Raw genomic sequence first — 22,104 nt, 5'->3', positions numbered from 1 at the left:
TTTTCTACCCCACACCCCAAATTGGAGCCGTGTGTCCTTATGATTGCGTTTCCTTACGATTGTGTAGTAGGATTGAGGCGTGTTGCAGCTTACTTGAAGTGGAAACATGAGAAGTAAGGGTGTGCACAGTATCAAGCGTACATTCAAGCGCACATTCACGCCTACAAGAATATGCTCAAAAGTGTAATAGATTTCAAGCGTACATTCAAGCGTAAATTGAATTGCGCAAGAAAAACCCATGGTCAAAAGTGTATACAATATGAACGGTACATTGGAATTGCGCAAGGAAAAGCCATGCCTGAGACACTACACTCACGCTTGAACATTTTAAAAAGATAATCTGCCTTGGAAACAGTTTGATGTGTTCGGGGAAATTACGTTCCTTGGTGTTGATTGACATTTGCAAAAAAGGGGTAATTAGTGATAGGATAATTTTTTAACATGAAATCTCTGAATAAAATATTTTTGGAGCATGTACTTGACGATGGAGAAAAAGGGTTAAGGTGATTAGCAATTACGAGCGGGGATTCCCCACCTGTTCCTAAACATTGCAAAAAAGATAGTCAAATTGCGTATTTAAGAATGGTTTTTTAGGGAAAGCTGTAAAACACCCAATTTGCAAATACTTCAATGTGTTGTCAATTTTGGAGTGAAAACCAAAAATACTCAGAATCGAAAATAAATAGGATCTGCCTCAAGGGAAAGGCTCAGAGGCCCTTCGTTCCCCCATTTCTGAGAGCAGGGCAGGGGGGGGTCAATTTTGAAGGGATAACCAAAAATGCTCAGGGGGAAGGCTCAGAGGCCCTTCGTTTCCCCATTTCTGAGAGCAGGGGGGGTAAAAAAAAAATGTTCAAGGGGAAGGCTCAGAGGCCCTTCGTTTCCCCATTTCTGAGAGCAGGGGGGGTCAATTTTGGAGGGAAAACCAAAAATGCTCAGAATTGAAAATAAAAGGGATCTGCCTCAAGGGGAAGGCTCAGAGGCCCTTCGTTCCCCCATTTCTGAGGGCAGGGGAGGAGGGGTCAATTTTGGAGGGGAAACAAAAATGCTCAGAATCGAAGATAATTTCCATCCGTCTTAGTTTTTTTTAACGATGCTCCTTATTTCTAGTTGAAAATGCTTATTTTTTAATTTAATTAGGAATGAAAAGTCAAACTCTAACATAAAGAACAAGATATTTTGGTGGGGGTAGCTCACTTCATATTCGGGATAATTTCCATTCGTTTTAGTTTTTAACGATGCTCCTTATTTCTAGTTGAAAATGCTTATTTTTTAATTTAATTGGGAATGAAAAGTCAAAGACTAACATAAAGAACAAGGTATTTCAGAGGGGGTAGCTAACTTCATATACGGGATGATTTCCATTTGTCTTAGTTTTTAACGATGCTCCTTATTTCTAGTTGAAAATGCTTATTTTTTTTAATTTAATTGGGAATGAAAAGTCCAAGTGCCAGAATGGTTGAAATCCACTAGCTAATAATTGGGGGCTTAGTCCACCAGTCTGAATGGTTGAAATCCATTAGCTCAGAATTTGGGTCTCAGCCAACAACTTTGAATGGTTGAAATCCACAAAGCTCAGAATTGGGGTTTTAGTCAACCAGCCTGAATAGTGGAAATCCAATACCTCAGAATTTGGGTATTAGTCCACCAGCCTGAATGGTTGAAATCCACTAGCTCATAATTGGGGTCTTAGTCCATCAGCCTGAATGGTTGAAATCCACTAGCTCAGTATTGGGGTCTTAGTCCACCAGCCTGAATGGTGGAAATCCACTAGCTCAGTATTGAGGTCTCAGTCCACCAGCCTGAATGGTGGAAATTCACTAGCTCAGTATTGGGGTCTTAGTCCACCAGCCTGAATGGTGGAAATTCACTAGCTCAGAATTTGGGTCTTAGTTCACCAGCCTGAATGGTTGAAATTCACTAGCTCAGAATTGGGGTCTTAGTCAGTGTTCAGATTGGAGCGTTGGGGTCCGACTATCTGGGCTTTATTTGTCAAGACCTGAATGCTAAGCGATGGACATGAGCTCGATTGGGACCCCATTGTGAAAACGGAAAACAAAAAACAAAAAATATATTGTTGGTATGTGTGTAGAGCATGGCATGGTTACCGCTAGGGGCAACAGTCTAACCGTTGACGGTTTTAGGTATCCGTGAATAAGTTCTAAGGCGAGAGTGGAGGTTGGGACAAACTTTTGGAGGTGCCAACCTCACCTACCCAGAGTCTCAGGCAAGTGACCCTAAATTTGAAAAAGTGGAAATTGGCTCAGATTTTCTAAACTGAGCTGAGACAATGAATAGATACTATTGGGAAAGTGATTGGAGACACTGAGCATCCGTGAACAAGTGCTAAATTGAGAGAGGAATTTGGGACAATATTTGGGGGTGCCCACCCACCCAGAGTCTCCGGCAGGTGACCCAAAAATTTAAAAAAAACACACAGAGAAGACAGACACAAAGAGACGAATCACACACAGAGAGGACAAACACACAGAAACGACACATAGAGACGACACATACACAGAGACGATACACACACAGAGTCAACACACACAGAGAGATGAGACACACACACAGAAATGACAAACACATATAGAGACGACACACATAAAGAGACGTCACACACACACAGATACGAAACAAACATAGAGACAACACACACATAGAGACAACACACACAGAGACAACATCCACACAGAGACGACACACACACACACACAGAGACGACACACACACAGTGACGACTTACAAAAAGAGACGACACACACAGAGAGACGACACACATAGAGAGACGACACACACACAGAGACGACACACTCAAAGTGACGACTTACACATAGAGACGACACATGCACAGAGAGGATACACACACACACAGTCAACACACACAGAGAGAAGAGACACGCACACAGAAATGACAAAACACACATAGAGACGACACAAACAAAGAGACGTCACACACACACATATACGACTCGCATATACATTTGACCCCCACATATAGACATCAGTCAAACACACAGAGACCCCAGACACACATAGCCGACACACACACACACACAGACGACACACACAAAGTGATGACTTACACAGAGAGACGACACATACAGACAGATAACACACACAGAGACGACACACACAGAGACACTACACACAAACACAGAGACGACACACTCAAAGTAATGACTGACACAGAGAGACGACACACACACACATAGGCGACAAACACACAGAGACGACACACATAGAGAGACGACACGCACAAATTGGGGGCTTAAAAAGGCAAAAATGGGTGAAATACATGAGTTTATCTGCCTTAACTCGAGAGTAGTTTGTTAGAAATGCGTCGGTGATAATTAAAAAATCGGATGCTAATCTCATACTAACAAAAGGATTGTAACAACTGATTGGCTCGTATATTTTTCATGATATTTCTAGCCAATTAAGATTAAGCACTGTTGGAGTTTAGGTTGGACATCACCAGGCAAGTACGAGGGAAATTTTTTGTTGGTGGGGGGCTTAAAACGGCTAAATTGGGTAAACTAACTGGGTTTATAAGACGGTTCATGAAAATCCCAATGTTTTTTCTGATTTTTTGTACCAACACCCATACTCCTATTGATGAGGACTGATGGTTCTAATTAAATATTTTTTTCATGAAAACAAACTATTTTTTTTAACAAATTTTTTTTTTGACTTCAAAATTATTCAACTTTTTGTTAGAGTTCTAGTTTAGTTTAGTTTTAGTTAAGAGTTTAGAGTTTTACCTTAGAGTCTTAGCTTAGAGTTTTTGTTAGAGTTCTAGTTTGATTTAGTTTTAGTTAAGAGTTTGATGTTTTACCTTTTAGTTTCAGTTAGATTTCTAGTTTAGTTTAGTTTTATTTAAGAGTTTAGAGTTTTACCTTAGAGTCTTAGCTTAGAGTTTTAGTTATACTTCTACTTTAATTTAGTTTTAGTTAATAGTGTAGAGTTTTAGCCTAGAGTCTTAGCTTAGTGTTTTAGTTAGAGTTCTATTTTAGTTTAGTTATAGTTAATAATTTAGAGTTTTAGCTTAGAGTCTTAGCTTAGAGTTTTTGTTAGAGTTCTAGTTTAGTTTAGTTTTAGTTAAGAGTTTAGAATTTTTAACTTAGAGTCTTAGCTTAGAGTTTTTGTTGAAGTTCTAGTTTAGTTTAGTTTTAGTTAAGAGTTTAAAGTTTTAGCTTCGAGTTTTAGCTTTGAGTTTTTGTTAGAGTTGAAGTTTAGTTATGATATTTCTAAAGTCGATTAAGATGAAGAAATGTCGGAGTGTAGGTTTGACATCACCAGGCACGTGCGAGGGTAATTGCTTGTTGGCGGAGGGCTTCAAAAGGCACAAATGGGTGAACTACATGAGTCTATAAGACGATTCATGAAAACCCCAAGGCTTTTTCTGATTTTTTGGACAATACCCATACTCCTATTGATGAGGACTGATGGTTCTAATTCAATATTTTTTTCATGAAAACAAACTATTTTTTTAACAAATTTTTTTTTTTGGTTTTCGAAATTATTCAACTTTTTGTTAGAGTTCTAGTTTAGTTTTAGTTAAGAGTTTAGAGTTTTACCTTAGAATCTTAGCTTAGAGTTCTTGTTAGAGTTCTAGTTTAGTTTAGTTTTAGTTAAGAGTTTGATGTTTTACTGTTGAGTTTCAGTTAGAGTTCTAGTTTAGTTTAGTTTTAGTTAAGAGTTGGGTGTTTTACCTTAGAGTCTTAGCTTAGAGTTTTAGTTAGAGTTCTAGTGTAGTTTAGTTTTAGTTAAGAGTTTAGAGTTTTAGCTTAGAGTCTTAACTTAGTTTTTGTTAGAGTTCTAGTTTAGTTTAGTTTTAGTTAAGAGTTTAGAGTTTTAGCTTAGAGTTTTTGTTAGAGTTCTAGTTTAGTTTATTATTAGTTAAGAGTTTATAATTTTTATCTTAGAGTCTTAGCTTAGAGTTTTTTTTGAAGTTCTAGTTTAGTTTAGTTTTAGTTAAGAGTTTATATTTTTAGCTTAGAGTCTTAGCTTAGTGTTTTTTTTATAGTTCTAGTTTAGTTTAGTTGTAGTAAAGAGTTTAGAATTTTTAGCTTAGAGTCTTAGCTTAGACTTTTTGTTGAAGTTCTAGTTTAGTTTAGTTTTAGTTAAGAGTTTAAAGTTTTAGCTTAGAGTCTTAGCTTAGAGTTGAAGTTTAGTTATGATATTTCTAAAGTCAATTAAGATGAAGAAATGTCGGAGTGTAGGTTTGACATCACCAGGCACGTGCGAGGGTAATTTTTTGTTGGTGGGGGGCTTAAAAAGGCAAAAATGGGTGAACTACATGAGTTTATAAGACGGTTCATGAAAACCCCAAGGCTTTTTCTGATTTTTTGGACAATACCCATACTCCTATTGATAAGGACTGATGGTTCTAATTCAATATTTTTTTCATAAAAACAAACTAATTTTCTAACAATTTTTTTTTTGGACTTCGAAATTATTCAACTTTTTGTTAGAGTTCTCGTTTAGTTTAGTTAAGAGATTAGAGTTTTACCTTAGAATCTTAGATTAGAGTTTTTGTTAGTGATATATTTTAGTTCAGCTTTCGTTTAAGATTTGTATGTTTGCCTGCGTAGTTTCAGTTAGAGTTCTATTTTTGTTGTGTTTTATCTAAGAGTTGAGTGTTTTAAATTCGAATAGTAGATTAAAGTTTTAGTTATAAATTAATTTTAGTTTAGTTTTAGTTAATAATTTGGAATTTTAGCTTATAGTTTTAGATTAGAGTTTTTTTTATAGTTCTAGTTTAGTTTAGTTTTAGTTAAGAGTTTAGAGTTTTATCTTAGAGTTTTTGTTAGAGTTCTAGTTTAGTTTATTTTTAGTTAAGATTTTAGAGTTTTTAGCTTAGAGTCTTAGCTTAGAGTTTTTGTTGAAGTTCTAGTTTAGTTTAGTTTTAGTTAAGAGTTTAAAGTTTTAGCTTAGAGTCTTAGCTTAGAGTTTTTGCTAGAGTTGAAGTTTAGGTTAGTAATAGTTAAGAGTTTAGAGTTTTAGCTTAGAGCTTAGAGAAATTTAATTGAGGAAATTATGAAAAAAAAAATAATTTAGACGGTGTTACGTGCGCGCACGTAACCCCGTCTAATTTTTTTTTCATAATTTACTGAATTAAATTTCTCTAAGCTCTAAGCTAAAACTCTAAACTCTTAATTATTACTAAAATAAACTTCAACTCTAGCAAAAACTCTAGGCTAAGACTCTAAGCTAAAACTTTAAACTCTTAACTAAAACTAAACTAAACTAGAACTTCAACAAAAACTCTAAGCTAAGACTCTAAGCTAAAATTTCTAAACTCTTAACAAAAACTCAACTAAACTACAACTCTAACAAAAAGTTGAATAATTTCGAAGTCAAAAAAAAAAAATTTGTTAAAAAAGTAGTTTGTTTTCATGAAAAAAATTTTGAATTATAACCATCAGTCCTAATCAATAGGAGTATGGATATTGTCCCAAAAATCAGAAAAAACCTTGGGATTTTCACGAACCGTCTTATAAACTCATGTAGTTCACCCATTTTTGCCTTTTTAAGCCCCCCACCAACAAAAAATTTCCCTCGCACGTGCCTGGTGATGTCAAACCTACACTCCGACATTTTTTCATCTTAATTGACTTTAGAAATATCATAACTAAACTTCAACTCTAACAAAAACTCTAAGCTAAGACTCTATGATAAAATTCTAAACTCTTAACTAAAACTAAACTAAACTAGAACTTCAACAAAAACTCTAAACTAAGACTCTAAGCTAAAAATTCTAAACTCTTAACTAAAACTAAAATAAACTAGAACTCTATCAAAAACTCTAAGCTAAGACTCTAAGCTAAAACTCTAAACTCTTAACTAAAACCAAACTAAACTAGAACTCTAACTAAAAAAAATAGTTTGTTTTCATGACAAAAATATTGAATTAGAACCATCAGTCCTCATCAATAGGAGCATGGGTATTGTCCAAAAAATCAGAAAAAACCTTGGGATTTTCACGAACCGTCTTATAAACTCAAGTAGTTCACCCATTTTTTGCCTTTTTAAGCCCCCCACCAACAAAAATTTCCCTCGCACGTGCTTGGTGATGTCAAACCTACACTCCGACATTTCTTCATCTTAATTGACTTTAGAAATATCATAACTAAACTTCAACTCTAACAAAAACTCTAAGCTAAGACTCTAAGCTAAAACTTTAAACTCTTAACTAAAACCAAACTGAACTAGAACTTCAACAAAAACTCTAAGTTAAGACTCTAAGCTAAAACTCTAAAGTCTTATCTGAAACTAAACTAAACTAGAACTCTAACTAAAAAAAAATAATTTATTTTCATGAAAAAAATATTGAATTAGAACCATCAGTCCTCATCAATAGGAGTATGGATATTGTCCAAAAAATCAGAAAAAACCTTGGGATTTTCACGAACCGTCTTATAAACTCATGTAGTTCACCCATTTTTTGCCTTTTTAAGCCCCCCACCAACAACAATTTCCCTCGCACGTGCTGTTTGATGTAAAAACTACACTCAGACATTTCTAAATATTAATTTAATTTATAAATATAATAACTAAACTTCAACTCTAACAAAAACTCTAAGATAAGACTCTAAGCTAAAACTTTAAACTCTTAAATAAAAATAAACTAAAATATAAATTCAAAAAAAACTATAATCTAAGAATAAAATATAAAAACTCAAAATTATAAAATGTATATCCACGAAAATATAACAACACCAAAAACTATAAGCTAAAACTCTAAACTGTTAAATAAAAATTAACTAAACTAGTTCTCTAACTAAGTATCCACGCTAAGGATATATTGTAAACAACCAAACTAATATAAAAAACTAAACTAGAGAAATAACTGAAAATCCACAGAAAAAAAAAAAAATATTACCAAAAACTAAACTAAACTAGATAACCCAATTAACCACGAAGCTAAGACTAAGGTAAAACTCTTAGCAAAAATTAAACTATACTAGAACTAAAAAAAACAGTTGTATAAAAGCGAAGTCCAAAAAAAAAATTTGTTAAAAAAATATTTTTTGTTCATGAAAAAATCTTTAATTATAATAATCAGTCCTAATCAATAGGAGTATGGATATGGTCCAAAAAATCAGAAAAAGCCTTGGGATTTTCACGAACCGTCTTATAAACTCATGTAGTTCACCCATTTTTGCCTTTTTAAGCCCCCCACCAACAAAAAATTTCCCTCGCACGTGCCTGGTGATGTCAAACCTACAATCCGACAATTCTTCATCTTAATTGACTTTAGAAATATCATAACTAAACTTCAACTCTAACAAAAACTCTAAGCTAAGAATCTAAGCTAAAACTTTAAACTATTAACTAAAACTAAACTAAAATAGAACTTCAACAAAAACTCTAAGCTAAGACTCTAAGCTAAATATTCTAAAATCTTAACTAAAACTATACGAAACAAGAACTCTACCAAAAACTCTAATCTAAAACTCTAAACTCTTAACTAAAACTAAACTAAACTAGAACTCTAACAAAAACTCTAAGCTAAGACTCTAAGCTAAAACTCTAAACTCTTAACTAAAACTAAACTATACTAGAACTCTAACTAAAACTCTAAGCTACGACTCTAAGGTAAAACACCAAACTCTTAACTAAAACTAAACTAAACTAGAACTCTAACTGAAACTCAACAGTAAAACATCAAACTCTTAACTAAAAATAAACTAAACTAGAACTCTAACAAAAACTCTTATCTAAGACTATAATGTAAAACTATAAACACTTAACTAAAACTAAACTAAACTAGAACTCTAACAAACACTATAAGACAATACTCTAATCTAAAACTCTAAACTCTTAACTAAAACTATACTAAATTAGAACTCTAACGAAAATTCTAAGCTAAGACTCTAAGGTAAAACAACAAACTATTAACTAAAACTAAACTAAACTACAACTCTAACTTAAACTCAAATGTAAAAAATAAAACTCTTAACTAAAATTAAACTAAACTAGAACTCTAACAAAAACTCTAAGCTAAGACTCTAAGGTAAAACTCTAAAATCTTAACTAAAACTAAACTAAACTAGAACTCTAACAAAAAGTAGAATAATTTCGAAGTCAAAAAAAAAATTTGTTAAAAAAAATAGTTTGTTTTCATGAAAAAAATATTGAATTAGAACCATCAGTCCTCATCAATAGGAGTATGGGTATTGTCCAAAAAATCAGGAAAAACCTTGGGATTTTCACGAACCGTCTTATAAACTCATGTAGTTCACCCATTTTTGCCGTTTTAAGCCCCCCACAAACAAAAAATTTCCCTCCTACTTGCCTGGTGATGTCAAACCTACACTCCGACATTTCTTCATCTTAATTGACTTTAGAAATATCATGCAAAATATACGAGCCGATCAGTTGCTACAATCCTTTTGTTTGTCTGAGTTTAGCATCCGATTTTTTAATTATCACCGACGCATTTCTAACAAACTACTCTCAAGTTAAGGCAGATAAACTCATGTATTTCACCCATTTTTGCCTTTTTAAGCCCCCCAATGTGTGCGTGTCGTCTCTCTATGTGTGTCGTCTCTGTGTGTTTGTCGTCTCTGTGTGTGTGTGTCGTCTCTTTGTGTAAGTCGTCACTTTGTGTGTGTCGTCTCTGTGTGTGTGTCGTCTCTCTATGTGTGTCGTCTCTGTGTGTGTGTCGTCTCTGTGTGTGTGTCGTCTCTATTTGTAAGTCATCACTTTGAGTGTGTCGTCTCTGTGTGTGTGTGTCGTCTCTGCGTGGATATTGTCTCTGTGTGTGTGTGTTGTCTCTATGTGTGTTTCGTATCTGTGTGTGTGTTGTCTCTTTGTGTGTGTCTTATCTATGTGTGTTTTGTCATTTCTGTGTGTGCGTCTCGTTTCTCTGTGTGTGTGTATCGTCTCTGTGCATATGTCGTCTCTATTTGTCGTTTCTGTGTGTTTGTCCTCTCTGTGTGTGATTCGTCTCTTTGTGTCTGTCGTCTCTGTGTGTTTGTCGTCTCTGTGTGCTTGTCGTCTCTATGTGTAAGTCGTCTCTTTGAGTGTGTCTTCTCTGTGTGTGTCTATCTCTATTTGTGTCGACTACGTGTGTGTGTCGTCTCTATGTGTGTGTCGTCTCTCTTTGTAAGTCGTCTCTGTAAGTGTGTCGTCTCTGTGTGTGTGTGTGTGTCGTCTCTGTGTGGGTGTTGTCTCTGTGTGTGTGTGTTGTCTCTATGTGTGTTTCGTATCTGTGTGTGTGTGACGTCTCTATGTGTGTTTGTCATATCTGTGTGTGTGTCTCGTCTCTCTGTGTGTGTTGACTCTGTGTGTGTATCGTCTCTGTGTATGTGTCGTCTCTATGTGTCGTTTCTGTGTGTTTGTCCTCTCTGTGTGTGATTCGTCTCTTTGTGTCTGTCGTCTGTTTTTTTTTAAAATTTTGGGTCACTTGCCGGAGATTCTGGGCGGATGGGCGCCCCCAAATATTGTCCCAAATTCCTCTCTCAATTTAGCACTTGTTCACGGATGCCCAGCGTCTCCAATTACTTTCCCAATAGTATCTATTCATTGTCTCAGCTCAGTTTAGAAAATCTGAGCCAATTTCCACTTTATCAAATTTAGGGTCACTTTCCTGAGACTCTGGGCAGGTGAGGTGGGCACCTCCTAAAGTTTTTCCCAACTTCCACTCTCGCCTTAGAACTTATTCACGGATACCTAAAACCGTCAACGGTTAGACTGTTTCCCCTAGCGGTTACCATGCCATGCTCTACACAAATACCAACAATAAATTTTTTGTTTTTTGTTTTCCGTTTTCATAATGGGGTCCCAATCGAGCTCATGTCCATCGCTTAGCATTCAGGTCTTGACAAATAAAGCCCAGATAGTCGGACCCCAACGCTCCACTCTGAACACTGACTAAGACCCCCAGTTTGAGCTAGTGAATTTCAACAATTCAGGCTGGTGGGCTAAGACCCCAATTCTGAGCTAGTGAATTTTCACCATTCAGGCTGGTCGACTGAGACCCCAATTTTGAGCTAGGGAATTTCAACCATGCAGGCTGGTGGACTGAGACCCCAATACTGAGCTAGTGGATTTCCGCCATTCAGGCTGGTGGACTAAGACCCCAATACTGAGCTAGTGGATTTCCACCATTCAGGCTGGTGGACTAAGACCCCAAGTCTGAGCTAGTGAATGTTCACACGTCAGTCGGGTCGACTTCGACCACAAGTCGGATCGTGGGTAGGTCACAAAGTCAGGCTTTTGGACTTAGACCACAATTCGGAGCACGTGGATTTCAACCATTCTGGCTGGTGGACCGAGACCCCAATTATTAGCTCGTTGAGTTAAACCATTCTGGCTCTTTGACTTTTCATTCCCAATTAAATTAAACAAAAAAAGCATTTTCAACTAGAAATAAGGAGCATCGTTAAAAACTAAGACAAATGGAAATCATCCCGTATATGAAGTTAGCTACCCCCTCTGAAATAACTTGTTCTTTATGTTAGAGTTTGAATTTTCATTCCCAATTAAATTAAAAAAATAAGTATTTTCAACTAGAAATAAGGAGCATCGTCAAAAACTAAGAGGAATGGAAATTATCCCGTATATGAATTTAGCTACCCCCTCCAAAATACCTTGTTCTTTATGTTAGAGTTTGACTTTTCATTCCTAATTAAATTAAAAAATAAGCATTTTCAACTAGAAATAAGGAGCATCGTTAAAAAAAACTAAGACGGATGGAAATTATCTTCGACTCTGAGTATTTTTGGTTTTCCCTCCAAAATTGACCCCCCCTCCCCTGCTCTCAGAAATGGGGGAACGAAGGGCCTCTGAGCCTTCCCCTTGAGGCAGATCCCATTTATTTTCAATTCTGAGCATTTTTGGTTTTCCCTCCAAAATTGACCCCCCCCTGCTCTCAGAAATGGGGGAACGAAGGGCCTCTGAGCCTTCCCCTTGAGGCAGATCCCATTTATTTTCGATTCTGAGCATTTTTGATTTTCCCTAAAAAAGTGGCCCCCACCCCCGCCCCTGCCCGCAGCAATGGGATAACGAGGGGCCTCTGAGCCTTCCCCGTGAGGCAGATCCCATTTATTTTTGATTATGTGCATTTTTGGTTTTCCCTCTAAAATTGACCCCCCCTCCCCTGCCCTCAGAAATGGAGGAAGGAGGGGCCTCTGAGCCTTGCCCTTGAGGTAGATCCCCTTTATTATCGATTCTGAGCATTTTTTGTTTTCCCTCCAAAATTGACCCCCCCTCCCCTGTTCTCAGAAATGGGGGAACAAGGGACCTCTGAGGCTTGTCCTTGAGACATATCCCATTTATTATAGATTATGAGTATTTTTGATTTTGCCTCCACAATTGACTACACATTCAAGTATTTGAAAATCGGGTGTTATACAGCTTTCCCTAAAAAAACCTTCTTTATTACGCAATTTGACTATCTTTTTTGCAATTTTTAGGAACAGGTGGGGAATCCCCGCTCGTAATTGCTAATCACCTTAACCTTTTTTCTCCATCGTCAAGTACATGCTCCAAAAATATTTTATTCAGAGATTTCATGTTAAAAAATTATCCTATCACTATTTACCCCTTTTTTGCAAATGTCAATCAACACCAAGGAACGTAATTTCCCCGAACACATCAAACTGTTTCCAAGGCAGATTATCTTTTTAAAATGTTCACGCGTGAGTGTAGTGTCTCAGCCATGGCTTTTCCTTGCGCAATTCCAATGTACCGTTCATATTGTATACACTTTTGACCATGGGTTTTTCTAGCGCAATTCAATGTACGCTTGAATGTACGCTTGAAATCTATTACACTTTTGAGCATATTCTTGTAGGCGTGAATGTACGCTTGATACTGTGCACACCCTTACTACTAACATGGCGATATTAAATTCACTTGACTTGAGGACCAAAGTGGGTCCATAGCCTATCCAATACAATAAGAATATGGCACAGCAAATTTATCTCTACTCCCAAAGAGAAGGGCCTGGGACGCCTAGCTAGTTTTCTGCAGTTAAGGTTACCATTAGATAACAGACATGATTTATAAAACAAACGGAAGTTTGACTGCATCACATGGGGCAGAAGCAACACCAGATTAAAACTTTTTGTTTTTAGAGTACTGAGGAACGTTTTTCAAGTTACATCACAGTACCACTGATGATCTTCAACGTTGAAACTTACTGTAAAGCAATGTGTTACTTTTTCCTCTACTAACCATTCTCAAGCTTCACCGAGTCAGAGTTTCTATAGATTTCATCTTTGAGGCACAATTGGCTGTTAAATCGCCGCTATCTATGGCGACGATGGTTTTTTGGGGGGTTCGTATAGGTTACCTATTATTGGTTTTTGATATGCATTCGCGACTAAGAGACATTTTTGTTTGTTTCCATCTCTATCACGAAGAGTGGCAAACAGGAATCCTAAGAGAAAAACTGTACATCATTGCAAAATACGAAAAGACTTTTCCGGGTTTGAAATCCAAACCAAGTTAATTGAACCGTTAGTGAATAACTAATTTTTTCCCTAATTGAATCTATTATCATGCCATTAATACGTAATAAAAGAAAAATAAGAAACAATAAAACTAAAGTTGTATTGTTGCGGAAACGTGAATTATTATGGTAACTTTTGATCGATTTTGTCAAGGACATTAAACTTAGAATAATTGTATCTTAAAAAAGGATGACACACAGAAATAAAACGGTGACCACAACTAAAATATTTCGGAAACGAATAGAAGTACAGAAAACACAGGCATACATCGCCGCTCAAAATTAACAAGCTTCAAGATTCTTGCCTACAAGTCAATCTATACAATAGAGGATAAATACCCGAACAATGAAACTTTTAAGCCTGCTAGCACAAAGGCTGTAACGCTCAGTGGTTCATAAATATCTTGATTAACATCTCCTTGGTAGAAGACGACCTCCTACCAATTTTCAAGTAAATACTCAGAAGTGGTGGACACCTCTGAAGATTGATTTACTCTGTTCCCTTCTCGTAAAATAACAAGTCCCATAAGCTTCAGTTGATCTGAAGGTCTATGAAGGGGAGCACAGCTCTGAAAATCATTTCCGAGACGATTTAATTTCATGTCCATGTCAATCATTTCATTCCATTAGATATTTGTCCAAGCAGGGCCGTATCCAGGATTTCTCTTCGGGGGGTATTTCACACAAGAATTTTTTCGGCGGGGGGGGGGGGGGGTTACACAAAAAAAAACTCAAAAACGCATAAAAAAATTGTTTATAACCATTTTTCTTACATATTTACGAGTCAGACAAATATTTCGACGGGGGGGGCGGGTTCGAACCCCCAAACCTCCCCCCTGGGTACGACCTCGGGTCATGTCTACTTTTATGCTGAAAAGCTGGGTGTGATAATAAGGGATTTACGAAAAGGATATAGACATTTAGATCATTGGTATCAACATACTTACAAAGCACGAAAAAGATACATCAGAAAAATTGACTCATAAAAAAATATTACCACAAAAGTGAATTAAGACGTTGCCCTGAATTCATTAATGGATTGGAGCTTTCTCAGCTAAGAAAAGGAGAAAAATTATCTTATAAACATTTTTCTGGGAGCCCAAAGTAATACATAGAAAAAGTTCATCCAGTTCAAATTAACAATATGCTAAAAGTTAAATGCAACAGATACAACTGAACTTTCTTGAATAATGAATATTAAAAAAAAAGAAAAAAGAAAAACGTTAAGGAACAGTAAACATTCCATTGTTCAATTGAACTATTCCCTCATAAGGCGGCAAATTTAAATAGTATTACTGGATATAAATTTGATTATCCACTCTCAGAAGCAAGTTTATTTTAAATAATAGCTTTATTTCAACAATAAGGGTGTAACATTTTTTTTTTTACGAGAAGCCGTATTATATAACCGAGTCATTTCAAGAGTCAGGAAAATTTACTCGATTCCGTTCAATCCTTTAAAAAGCACCGACTGTCCCAATTTTGATTCAGCGACCCACCATTAAAGAAAACTCTAATGATTATAACGGACTAAAGACCGTAAAAAGGCCAAAGGAATAATCATACACGCCTGTAGATAATACCGCGATGAAGAATGACGAAACGAATTATCTATAGGTATAAGGCGCCTTTATTAGTTTAAAACAGATTTCCAGTCCTTCAAAATAATCACGCAACTTTCAAAAACCTACAGGCTGTGAAAAAAAGTATAAGAAAGAAACATACTAATCATAGCAAGGTTACGGATCCATAGTGGGCTGCTGTCAAATCCAAAAGTATTACCAAGAATTTGTGGCATCAGGTCCCCAATGACAACAAAAAATGCCACAGCACATCCCATCAAATAGCCAATAATACATATTTCCACCATCCATTTACCAGCCAAACCGAAAGTCTCATACGCTGAAAAATAAGTAGTTTAGAAGCATTGGCGGTCTTGCATATTCATTAAATGATCTAAATAGATAGAAAATGAAGCGTAGCTCCAGCAGTTCAAAAGGTGTAATGGATGCCAAGCTGGAAAGGATTGCTGCTACAAAATTAATGAATTTTTTTTAACTTTAGTTACTTTTTAGATATGACAGACGCAACTCAAGTTGTGTAATCTGTTACTTTACGGTTTTAACTTGAAGTAACTTAAATGCATACATTATCTAAATACTAGGGTACCAAGATTTGAGGGAAGGAAAATTTCTCTAATTTTTTTGTTCCTTGAACGTTTTGTAGATTTCTGATTTTTTTTCTTCTGATTTTAATCTTCTCTCCTTATTTTATTCCTTTGTTTTTTTTTGTATTCTTTTGTATTTGTTTCCATTCTTTTTTCTCAGCTAAGGTGAAAGACCTCGAATAATACATGTGAAACATTCACGTTATTTTTGCCTTTTCTTGCCTTCTTTCTGACCTTAGACATGCCTCTTCACTTAGTCTGTGATCTAAAGGCCTGTACCTTTCAGGGAGTGGTACACATCTGCCGCAGTTGGTGTAAGAGTAATTATTTGGGTAATCGATAGTGTTGACTTCAAATATTGGGCCGTATTGGCTCGCAACCGTGTAGAACAGGTCGATTTTTGCCTATAATTCCAAAATTAGCATATAAGGACGTCGTTGCACAGCCTATTTTCTGAAGCTCCAAAATTAAAACCAGATTATAACAACCTATACATTCTGAATCTCATGGGTAATTGTCTTACTTGTCTTTTAACCATACCTTTGACATTGTCCCGGGAACAGCGTGTTCATATATGTCGGCTTTTATTTCACAGAAACGACACGCAATGATAAGTATGGGATTCAAATATAAAAAGAAGCAATTAATGAGACATCTAAGACATTTTGCCTCGTCATTGTGAACCGCCCGGCACCTTAAAATGTTGTAAAGATAAGCGCTAAAAACGATTACGCTTTAGAAACAAGATCGATACGATCCTTTCTAGTGTCTAGTTAGATTGCGATATGTGCTTAATTAAACTGTTCTTTCAGCTAGACATTGCACTCTGAGCCATCAGCCGATTCAGAAATCCCTCGTATATTCACAGGCGATCTTTTTTTTGGCGAGATAAAATTTGCACGTTAAGACTATGTGAAATAATAAGATAAAAATAGTGACATGACAACCAGTGAAATCTCAACCTTCCAAAATCTCAATTTCTCATCAGTAAAATCAAGCAGGTTGGGTTCTACGAGCTTAATTTTTTAATCACGAGCATAATCAGGTAAAGAGATGAACAGAATAAATAACTAGATAAAATTAGTCGCAATGCAAGAAAATACTTACAGAATATCTACCATGATCTGAATCTGGTTTAGTAACTAAAATGCTTTTAACAGTCGGAAATAACAGATGATTCAACAAACTTTTAAGCATTAAGCGGCAACTTTTTTGTTATCAACTAGTTGGGGAATCCCCCAGGGCTCCATTCATCATTGTTTTCCCATGAGATCTCATGTGTTTTTCATATTTCTCTTGGGACAAAATTTGTCCCGTTTTCTTATATTTTTCCATGTTTTTTAAGGACTGTTAATAGTTAGAGTTTCTAGCTGATAAATAGTTAGCGAGGCAACATGCCTAAACATTACATACTTGCCTCGTAGAGTTTAAAAAACAAATATAGCAACCTGACATGTTGCAACTTGAGATCCTGAGCAAATGCACGTCCTACATTTAAACTAGGGTCTTGCATTAGAATCGAAGGTCATGAATAATCTACATATTTGGCACACTTTTGATTTTGCACAAACGAGATAAAAATATTATAAAGAATTCAGGTAATTCCGTGCACAGGAATTTTAGTTGTTCTACAATTTAATTTGCAATTGACAAACAGAGATAAAGGGTCCCACACACTGACACTTAGTCTGTGTGAAGTATCATTAACACTCCTTTTAACCAAAACACAAAGAAAGCTGAAGTTTATAAGGAGTTCCACGAATGTTACAATATAAAGGTTCAGAAGCTCTTGGTACCTAGCAAGACGAGGTGGCTGTCCGACACTCGTATTTGAAATGGTTTGTTTAGCAGTCCAATGCCCTTTCGTTGTCCTTTACAAGTTTAGCTCCTGATCACCCAACACATGCAAATGACGTTGTTTTGGTCTATTCATTTGTTATAATATAAAATCAGGATTTCGCGTTTGCCGAGTGCGCATTTGAATTAATTACTGACTATAACAAGACCGCCTGGACTACGCAGCCTCTCATTTACAAACTTAAAATGAAAACTAAAGATTTGCTACGTGCTTCGATTCTTCTTTAGTGGCGTCCAGCCATATCACAGGCTCCGATACAATGAGCTTGGATGTTGACACCAGTGCTTCCACTTTGTACCAACTAGATTTCTGTTCCGTCTTTTTAAAAATCCTGAAAATTCTGACACCCGACCGCAGAAAATCCGACTATTTTTACGACACCGTGGTGGTCCGAAATCAGAAAAATGTCCAACTCGACCCGAAAAATCTGACAAAAGTCCGACTACAAGAATAAAGCTTCTCATTTTCTACACTATTATAGACTTTCAGAACCGCTCAAAATGGTTTCTCAAACGTCTTCTTCTGCAAATGATTTTGGCAATTTCAGCTTGCTGTTGTGTTAGGCTGAAAAGGATGCAGTGAGTCACTTTTGAGTTCCCCGATCCGATCCCGCTGCTCCCGCTTTCATCCTTTTGGCTCTTCTTTTAGCACACAGCCGCACTAGAAATTCCTTGTGCTGACGACACAGCTATTTGCGACTCAGACGCCGTGGACCATTAGCCAAGACACTCTGTTTTCAAAACGCCGTCAACCGCGTGAAGAAGAAAAAGAAGTTGCAACAAATTCGGAATTTTGACGAAAAACCGAAATTGTGAACCAAAATCCCTCTCCTGGGCGTAAAAAAGCCTGTTTATTTTGCTTTCCATACTATTTTGTTTTCCATCCTAGCCACTCTGGCATAAGTAGTAATCATCAGGTTGATGAAATAGCAAAAAATGCTATAAATATTGACCAGCCAAGTGGGAGACCAATCCCAATTAGAGATATTTACCGATGGAGGCTATCAGATATTAATTTTAATAAAATTAATCCTATCCTTTCCCCCTTTCCCAATAAGTATCTTTCTAAAATTTATCATAGAATTCGTTCTGGAACAAATGGACTAAATTTCCTTGCATTCTCATATAAGTTTTCTAATTCAAGTGGTTCCCTGTCCCCTCTTTGCAGGCATTGTAATATGAATAATGAAATTATTGACCACTGCCTATTTGAATGTAATATGCTGACGTCTGCACAACATACCTTGCTTTGTAAACTGTTAAAATGCTTCAAACACCACAAAATCTCACTATCAGCCAAGAGCCTAGCCAACTATACCTGCACACAGAGCCCAGAAATCGATATCTATCTTCTTATAATTGAACTCCTTGAGTCAAAAGATCTACTGAAAGATATCTGAGAATATCTAATAAATAAGAGACAAGCAAGCCAGTAGCTCTGTAGCCCACAGTGTGAAGCAAAATGAAAAGGGCTAAATAGTACCAACTGAATAGCCCGCCTGCTGTGAATTAGAAGAAGAAGAAGAAGACGAAAAACCGAAATTGTGAACCAAAATCCCTCTTCTGGGCGTAAAAAAGCCTGTTTATTTTGTTTTCCATACTATTTTACCTTCTGCTTTGCCTTTTTTCCATCGGATCAAATGGCCGAGAGCACCTTCTACTTCTTCTTGGGCTGCTGTGCGGTGATCTTGACCACGTTCTAGACAGTGTTATACCTTATGGGCCTAATGGTCCAGTCCAGTACAGGCTCTCTACGAAGGTGACGAACGCGGTGACGATTTCAAAAATGCTTAGCTACTCATGAGTATTAATTTATTGTAAAACTGGTATCAAAAATCATACTATTAATTTAAACAATTATGGCAGTCTTTGGCAATAGTTTCGAATATTCAAAAGAAAAAAAAAAAAAAAAAAAACGCTGTAGCTTCTGCCTTGTAGATTGCACAAGTCCATAGGACTATGCCCAAACGAGCGATGTAAACCTGATTGTAGAAGCATAAGAAAATGTATATCTTTTCCGCTCTCAAGATCAGCCCGGCGATTTTCGCCGTGTACGAGACATCCAGAATAGTGGAAAAGTAATGCAAAACAGGGTTTTCGATTTTTGTTTTCTTTTAGGAGAGATACTTACAGCTTAAACATTCACTTATGCTCCTTACCCTCTTACGTCTTTCATCTGCACCTAACTTAAACTAAAGCTGCAGTTCCACTAGACTGAACGCTCTCGTCTGCGGTCGCGTTTGCTCTAACACACTTGAGTCGTTTTAAGAGGGGAGCATCGACCTCTAAGTCTCGGGATACATATTTCTTTCTTTTCATGTCAGACTTGGCCTGCATGATAGAGGTAAGGGTCACACTTTTGAGCGAATTCCTATGATCTGTTTTCACGTCTTTCAACGTAGAAAAGAACCGCTCTACAACTGCGTTCGAAAACGGCAAGGTCAAATGATGCTGCACAACCCCCACTATGTTGGGGAATCTCTGCGTACCATTTGGCGTCTTCAAAGAAACCACATGGAGCCAGAAATCACAGACGTCTGTCACATCTGGAAGATCAAAGATCAGTAGACTCCGCCATTCTTCTATAATTTTTCATGCATCCCACAATGGTGCCTTACACCACAGAAGGATCTTTTGGAGAAGAGTGACAGCACGGATATCCAAAGCTTTCCCTGGGTCAAGTATTTTACAAAATGTAAACAGTTCATCTTTAAATGAAAATCGTTGCTTGATTTGCTTTACCGCCTTTACATACAACTTCCGAGCACATGCATAGATGACTTTCACTTCACGTTCATCTGCTTTTGTACTCGGGTCTGATTGCAAGGTCTGAAGAGACTCGTGAGCTGCAACTCCCAAGCACACATCTTCCACTGCAAGGTATTCAGTTGTGTTGTCGGGGTCAAGATTCAAAGGCGAGGTTGATCTGACGTAGCTGGTCTTCATGAACTTCATGGCCAGTTTTCTCAAGAGTATCTCCACCTCTAATTTTATTTTGTGGAACAACGGTTTTTCACTTTGGAAAAGAAGATTGAAATCTGTAAACAGCTCCAGTACATAGAGCTGGAACTCAAGCTGAATCCGAAGCAGTGGATTCTTTAGGGTTTGCCATGCCCTGTCGTTTGAGTGAGCGGGATCTTCAGCTACTACTAACTGAAAGTAGCTAAAAAGTGCATCCCAATTCTGCAATAGTCGCTGAACGCACATCCGAAGTGATAGCCAACCTGTCTGACCTGGGGCAAGCACGTTCAGGACTGGGGTGTCAGTAAATAGCTGATGTAGTTCAAACTCAGAGCGCCTTTTGGCATTCATGTTGAAGTGATTGTATACAGTCCGACGTAGATCTTCCAGTTGCTTTGGCAATTGTTTGCAAGCATAAGAAGCCACCAAATGAATGGAATGGCTGCTGCACTTGACACACATCACAGATGGGAATTTTTCTTTGATTCTGCTGACTACGGAGTTCTCACACCCAAACATAGTATTGCAAGTGTCTGCACAGAACCCAACCCAGTTCTCCGTAGGTATTTTTTTATCTTCAAGAACTTTGCATAGCAGATTGAAAATAGTTTCCCCCTTCCCGTCGGAAAACTCAACCATATCTAGAAGGTCGACTTCTACTTCGAAATCCTTATTGCAGAACAAAACTGCACTTGCAAGGTGTTTTTTTTACTGCCACATCAGTTGGTTCATCAATAATGATAGAAAAAGGCGTCAATCTCAACTGATCACACAGAACTTCATTGTAGTGCGGTCCTAATGCCTGTCTGATCACATTTGTTACATTTCGCCTGCCCAGACTAATTTTTTCAACAACAGCCTTGTGTGGCAAACTTTTCAGAAAAGGTACAAGAGTTTCTATAAATGATAAAGGCAGATTGTTTTCGACAATGAAAGCAGCCAACTTGGCTTTTAGGCTTTCTTGTTCGTTTTTGTCTGTGGTAAGGACATGATCAATCCTTGTAGTGAGCTTTCTTGAAGCCTCTAATTTCCTTACACTTTCGCTGTGCTTCGCACTCTTCGCAAGTTTTCGGAGTTCGGATTTACCACAACACAAGGACTGACTGCAGTGCGAACAGAAAGCGTTTTCTTCAGAAGACTTGTCCTTTGCAAGCCACTCTTTAAATTCAGGCACATTCAGCCAGTTGAATTTGGCTTTTTTCCTCTGAGCCTTATTTCTTGGGAAGGATTTTTTTCTTCTCCATTTCTTTTCCGCCTGTCTTCCCCACTAAGATATTCAATGTCAGTTTTAGAAGATGATGAGCTGTCCGACATGATGGTACTTCCTGTAAGCAGAATTGATAAGTAAAATGTAATAAATTTATTACAGCAATGGATCTAAAAAGTATGCTTCACTTCAAAAACAAAGAAATCCACTGTCTCTTCACTGTTAAAAGCTGCTCTTCTTAAATCATAATGCCATTTTAACAGAGATATTAGCAAAAGATGAACCTGTGAAGCACATTGAATAATTGTGTAGATGATATTGAATTAATCTCGTAGATGATAAGTTTGCTGTTTTCAATACAGTTTGACTGAATAATTGTAGCTTTCTTGATCTCAATAGTAAAAAGAAAAGAAAAAACGAATGTGAATTATATAGCCTATGACACTT

At 36.9% G+C, this 22,104-nt stretch overlaps 1 protein-coding gene across 4 annotated transcripts in view; it reads right to left on the bottom strand.

The window, feature by feature from the left end:
- Positions 1 to 22,104, bottom strand: part of LOC148951210 (putative sodium-coupled neutral amino acid transporter 10) — a 95,921-nt gene that overhangs the window by 22,799 nt on the left and 51,018 nt on the right. For 3 of the 4 annotated variants that reach the window (XM_089090728.1, XM_089090727.1, XM_089090729.1), the window contains exon 4: positions 15,191 to 15,367. In XM_089090728.1, coding sequence (XP_088946854.1) covers positions 15,191 to 15,367 — 177 coding nt within the window. Of the gene's footprint in view, positions 1 to 15,190; positions 15,368 to 17,428; positions 17,607 to 22,104 lie in introns of those variants that run through there. The other variant, XM_089090730.1, reaches the window with a different exon arrangement.

Source organism: Artemia sp. Qi Xiang Cuo, chromosome 6 (genome assembly GCF_049724085.1).
Source record: "Artemia sp. Qi Xiang Cuo chromosome 6, ASM4972408v1, whole genome shotgun sequence".
NCBI classification, from domain to species: domain Eukaryota; kingdom Metazoa; phylum Arthropoda; class Branchiopoda; order Anostraca; family Artemiidae; genus Artemia; species Artemia sp. Qi Xiang Cuo.
The sequence above is the reverse complement of the archived record's forward strand: the minus strand, read 5'-3'. Positions and strand labels throughout refer to the sequence as shown.